General features: G+C 55.5%; 1 protein-coding gene across 1 annotated transcript; it reads left to right on the top strand.

Annotated features, from left to right (window-relative positions):
• The first annotated feature begins 701 nt into the window (after positions 1 to 701).
• Positions 702 to 5,047, top strand: LOC142458331 (keratin, type I cuticular Ha3-I-like). The gene is made up of 7 exons (XM_075559357.1): positions 702 to 1,049; positions 1,743 to 1,825; positions 2,339 to 2,495; positions 3,932 to 4,093; positions 4,191 to 4,316; positions 4,492 to 4,712; positions 4,921 to 5,047. Exons 1-7 carry the CDS (start codon positions 702 to 704, stop codon positions 5,045 to 5,047), a joined length of 1,224 nt encoding a protein of 407 aa, XP_075415472.1.
• The last annotated feature ends 259 nt before the right edge of the window (positions 5,048 to 5,306 follow it).

Genomic DNA, 5,306 nt, shown 5'->3' with positions numbered 1-5,306 from the left:
CCCACGAGAGCGCGACGCCTGCTCCCCCTTTCTCACGGGCTTGCCCGTGTGGAAGGTGTGACGCAATGAGGATCGGTTATTGAGTTGATTAAAATGATACGGACCGAGCAGAGGCCCCTAGGCTCAACACATCAGGAAATACAGGGCCCGAGGGAGCCAGCCTGCTATCCCTGCTCAGCGGCTGGAGAAGCGATCTGATCTCCTTTCTGAGCACTAGGGATTTAGCATGTGCGAAATCGACTGGGTCGAAGACATATGAGCAAGGGCCGTGCGAGCCCTCCATCTCAGCGCCAAGAGCCGGGGCCTGGCTCAGGATTCTGGACACACCAAGTACGAACAGAGCAGCAGGCCTGTCCCCGGGCCCGCCACACCCCACTAATGAGGGCCAGGGCTTTCATGAGTCCAGCTCTTTGAAGCCACACTGGAAAGCACTTACGCAGAGCCGGCCAGAGGAGTCCTGACTTAGCGAGAAGCCCAAGTAAAGTCTTTTATGAGGCGAGGGACTCTTCGGAGGAAACACATAACACACCAAGGGGAAGGGCTTCCGACAATTACCCAATGAGTAAAACAGTTAAAAAAGGCTGCCTTCCATGTCCCCACCCTCCGCAGCAAGGGTATAAAGGCTCTGCAGAGGCAGGAGACCCACATGCTCTGAGTCTTGAACTCCGCTTCAACTAAACACCTCGCTCCCTCCCAGCACCATGCCGTACACCTGCTCTCTGCCCAGCCTGAGCTGCCGCACCGGCTTCTGCTCCCGGCCCTGCATCCCTCCCAGCTGCCACAGCTGCACCCTGCCCGGGGCCAGCAACATCCCCGCCAACGTGGGCAACTGCGGCTGGTTCTGCGAGGGCACCTTCAATGGCAACGAGAAGGAGACCATGCAGTTCCTGAACGACCGCCTGGCCAGCTACCTGGAGAAGGTGCGGCAGCTGGAGCGGGAGAACGCGGAGCTGGAGGGTCGCATCCGCGAGTGGTGCCAGCAGCAGGTGCCCTACGTGTGCCCGGACTACCAGTCCTACTTCCGGACCATCGAGGAGCTCCAGCAGAAGGTGAGGGTGTGGGCACCAGACCGCCTCCCTGTAGGAAGTTGTAGGGAAAGCACCAGAGATCCGATCAGGGAGCCACCTTCACTTTGCAGCTCATGGAAACCCAAGGGCTGTTGTTTCTTGCCAGGCAGGCCATTGCCTCTAGGGCCAGGCCTGCTAGATGTGAATATTTGCACAGTGTAAGACTGCTGGGCTGGTAACAGCACTCAGCATAAAGAAGCTGTAATTAAGAGCTGCCTCCTATTATTTCCATGCCTTTGCCCAGCTCCCCAGCTATTGCCCCGAGGTCAGAGAAAAGTTCTGAAGGAAGCTGAGGAAGAGGAGGAACCGTCTGGGCTTGGCGATGGCTTCTGATGGCCGGTGCCTTCCTTTTCTCAGTAGCAAGTGACCCTGGCCTGAAAAAACAATGGTCAGTCTTTTTGCAAGCTCAGCTCCTAGCCTGGCACCTAGTAAGCATTTATAATTAATGCTATCTTCGCAATGATACATTGCTCAGTACGGCTTCTTAGGAGCGACAAAGCCCATTTCATGGGCTGGCATTTTTCTTGCATGTCTCTCTCCTTTTCTGTCTCTTGTCCTTGAGACAGACTGTGCTTTCCTGGTATGTCCCTTTCACACAAGCAGCTTAGTAAGGCTTGAGGCTGGCTAAGAACAACCCAGCCCGAGCTTATTCTGGAATGTTCCCGGCCTTTCTAGATCCTGTGCAGCAAGGCCGAGAATGCCAGGCTGGTGGTGCAAATCGACAACGCCAAGCTGGCCACAGACGACTTTAGGACCAAGTGAGTGGGCACCCGCCTCTTTTGCCTCCTCTCCCTCCTTCCTCCCTCTCTTAGCCTCTGGGTCACACTGGCACACAGAGAATACCTGTTGCCAAGTGCTTCCCGGCCCCACAGAGCAGCCGCTCATCAGAGCTCCGAGAGCACTTCAGTGGGTCGTCACCTGTTTCTCTAGAAGCCGGGAGTCTTGCTGTGAACCGGAGAGGGCTCCGTCTTCTCCTGATGCTCCATCACACACAGGACTCTGCCATGGGAATGTGGGAATGTATTAGTTTTTAAACTCTCCCACGTTACAGGGCCTTGTTCCCTTGGCCAGTGGCTGTTTATTTTAAAAATCCCAAGTGCATTTTTTTTCCCCTGCCAGGAGTTACTGGCGGGTACTCAAAACCCAACTGGATGAGACACTTGTGGGAATCTAGAGACCCTCCTTCCCGGTTGTCTGGCCACCCAAACCAAGTCAGACTCAGGGCCAGGTCTGCTCTGGCCCTGCCTGCCCTGAGCCTCCTATGATCACAGGTATGAGATGGAGCTGTCCATGCGGCAACTGGTGGAGGCCGACATCAACGGCCTGCGTAGGATCCTGGACGAGCTGACCCTGTGCAAGTCCGACCTGGAGGCCCAGGTGGAGTCCCTGAAGGAGGAGCTGCTGTGTCTCAAGCAGAACCACGAGCAGGTGAAGTTTCCCCAAAAAACCACAGGATCAAACGTGCCCGTGCCTGTCTCCCAAGCACCCCAGGGTGCGGGCAAGGCTCTTGGTTAAGGCTCAATTAGCCAAGGAAACAAAAATGGATTTGTGAAGAGTGTGAGTAATCTCAAGCTCATGGTATGAGATGAGGATTTTTCTGCCAGCGGCAGAAGGTGGGTGACAGAAATCGGCAAGATTGGCACTGAGGAAGGTCATGGTCAAGGCAGCCCACAGCCTCTCCAGTAGCCGGACCCGAGCCGATGGGCATGCAGGGCTCCCCAAGCCCAGCCCCCCCCCCTTTATCTGGAGAGGGAGGTTGAGCCAGGGAGGGCCTTGCTGAAAGCAAAATGTAGCTCTCCTCTCTTGGGTCCGGAGCGCTTTCTATCACTCAGTGATCTCCAGAAGAAGCCGGGAACAAATTGTTTTCCAGCCGCGCAGGTAAAGATAGATGTGCTGGGGGCAGGGGATGGAAGAAGCGGGGGACAACAAATCCCAGAACAACATAAGCAGGAATCCTTAATGTGCAAAGCCAGCTGCTGTCACGGTGGCTCCACCGTGACAGAGGAGAATCAAGCTCCACAGGCTAGTCACTGGTTGAGTTTTCAGAAGTCGATTTCCACACCTTTCTTCCGAGGCAGCTCTGGGGTGGACGGGACCCTCCAATCTTTCGGTTAGCTGTCAGTCACGCTGGTCATTTGGACCCCCAAGGGACTCGAGAGTTCATATTAATCAAGGTGTCTGCCATGTGCCAACCGTTAAGCTAAGTGCTTTGGGATCTCAGAGGTAGGTCCTTGTCCAGGTGCCACGTGGGAGATGAAGATGTTATGTCGTCATTAGCAGAGGGGAGGCCTGATCCAGATAGGGTTGGTCAAGGCTTAAACTCAGCTGCTAGGCTACGCTGCTCCCTGACGACGACCATTAGTTGGTGAACAGGGGCTTATTTCTCTCAAGAAGCCCCCGTGGAAGCACCACACTCCATCGCCTAGTTTGCGCTATCCCAGGCGAGCAGACTTGGAAGGAAGCATTTGATTGTCCCACGTGAGCCAGAATGTATCCTCTTTATGACTCATGGTTAGGAACAAACACCCAAGAGGCTATGGGGAGCCTCGCAAAATCATGAAACCTGGGCATTTGGGGACCAACTTTCAACTTGGGCCACCGTGTCATAGATCTGCGAGCCCATTCCTGCCCCTTCCCGAGACCGCAGTCGTTCACCTGCAAACGGAGAGTGGTACATTGACTCCCGCGGATGGAAAGCAGCCGTGGATTTAAGAGAAACCAGAGATTGGTCCCTGAATGCAGGACAACTTAAAGAGAGGCTGGAGGAAACCAAGATCAAGGAGGGGTGGAAATTGAGAGGCATTTGCTTCGAGAGGGGCAGCGGTATTCTCTGTGATACTTTATCTCTTCCCCCCCCCCATCAGGAAGTCAACACCCTGCGCAGCCAGATTGGTGAGCGTCTCAACGTGGAGGTGGACGCTGCCCCCACCGTGGACCTGAACCGGGTGCTCAACGAGACCAGGTGTCAGTACGAGGCCCTGGTGGAGACCAACCGCAGGGACGTGGAGGAATGGTTCACCACGCAGGTGGGCATCTGAGTATGTGGCCCTCTGTCCCTGAAGCCCCCGGTGTCCTTAGGCAGGCTCCCATCCCCGTCTGTCTTCTCCTCTCTGGCTGTTTCAGACGGAGGAGCTCAACAAGCAGGTGGTGTCCAGCTCGGAGCAGCTGCAGTCCTGCCAGGCCGAGATCATCGAGCTGAGACGCACCGTCAATGCCCTGGAGATCGAGCTGCAGGCCCAGCACAACCTGGTGGGTGCTGCTCCCTTGTCCTACTGAGAGCTGTGAGGTGGGAGAATCAAGTCACTGGGGCCCCCTTTCCGACCAGAAGCTCTCCTGAGCTCTTAAAGCTTATGGCTTCCTTGGGACAATATAAGGAAACCCTTCCAAGAACTGTCTCTGATATTTTCTTCCTTCCTCATCACAGAGAGACTCTCTGGAAAACACGCTGACAGAGACCGAGGCCCGCTACAGCTCCCAGCTGTCCCAGGTGCAGTGCATGATCACCAACGTGGAGTCCCAGCTGGCTGAGATCCGCTGTGACCTGGAGCGGCAGAACCAGGAGTACCAGGTGCTGTTGGACGTGCGGGCCCGGCTGGAGTGCGAGATCAACACGTACCGGGGCCTGCTGGAGAGCGAGGATTGCAAGTGAGTTATGAGCGAAGTCCTTTTCCCTTTGGGCCCGTGAGGATGCTTGGTGATGAAGAATAGCCTTATCAGAAATGGATTGGTCATCTGGGGTTTTTTGTTTAAGCCCGTCCAGGGAAAAGCAGTTTTCTTACACAGCGCGGTTACGACCTTGCTAGTTCTTCAGCTCCCATTGCTCTGTCTTACCCCAATGATTTTCTGTCTGCAGCCTGCCCTGCAACCCCTGTGCGACCACCAACGCCTGTGACAAGCCCATTGGACCCTGCGTCACCAATCCCTGCGGCCCCTGTGGTCCACGTACCCGATGCGGGCCTTGCACTTCCTTTGTGCGCTAGAGGCCCCACTGCCAGAGGGAGGAGAAAGGACTTCAGAGCTCAGTGTCCATTCTGCTTCAGTCAAGCAGCCCCAGCAACCCTCCTGTTTGGGTCAAAGGCAGAACCCGACCCCACCAGCACAAGGTTCCCAGAGTTGGCGCTAGGCTTCCACTGAATTCCCTGGCTTGGTTTTTTTAAGAGCCTGCAAGATAGATCTGCCAGTTCAATCAGTAAAGCCACGACAGGATCAAAGACTATCTGTTCCCATAGTGGCACTTTT

This window comes from Tenrec ecaudatus, chromosome 10 (assembly GCF_050624435.1).
Source record: "Tenrec ecaudatus isolate mTenEca1 chromosome 10, mTenEca1.hap1, whole genome shotgun sequence".
Classification (NCBI taxonomy): domain Eukaryota; kingdom Metazoa; phylum Chordata; class Mammalia; order Afrosoricida; family Tenrecidae; genus Tenrec; species Tenrec ecaudatus.
Note: the sequence above shows the minus strand (reverse complement) of the source record. Positions and strands in the feature narration are given on the sequence as shown.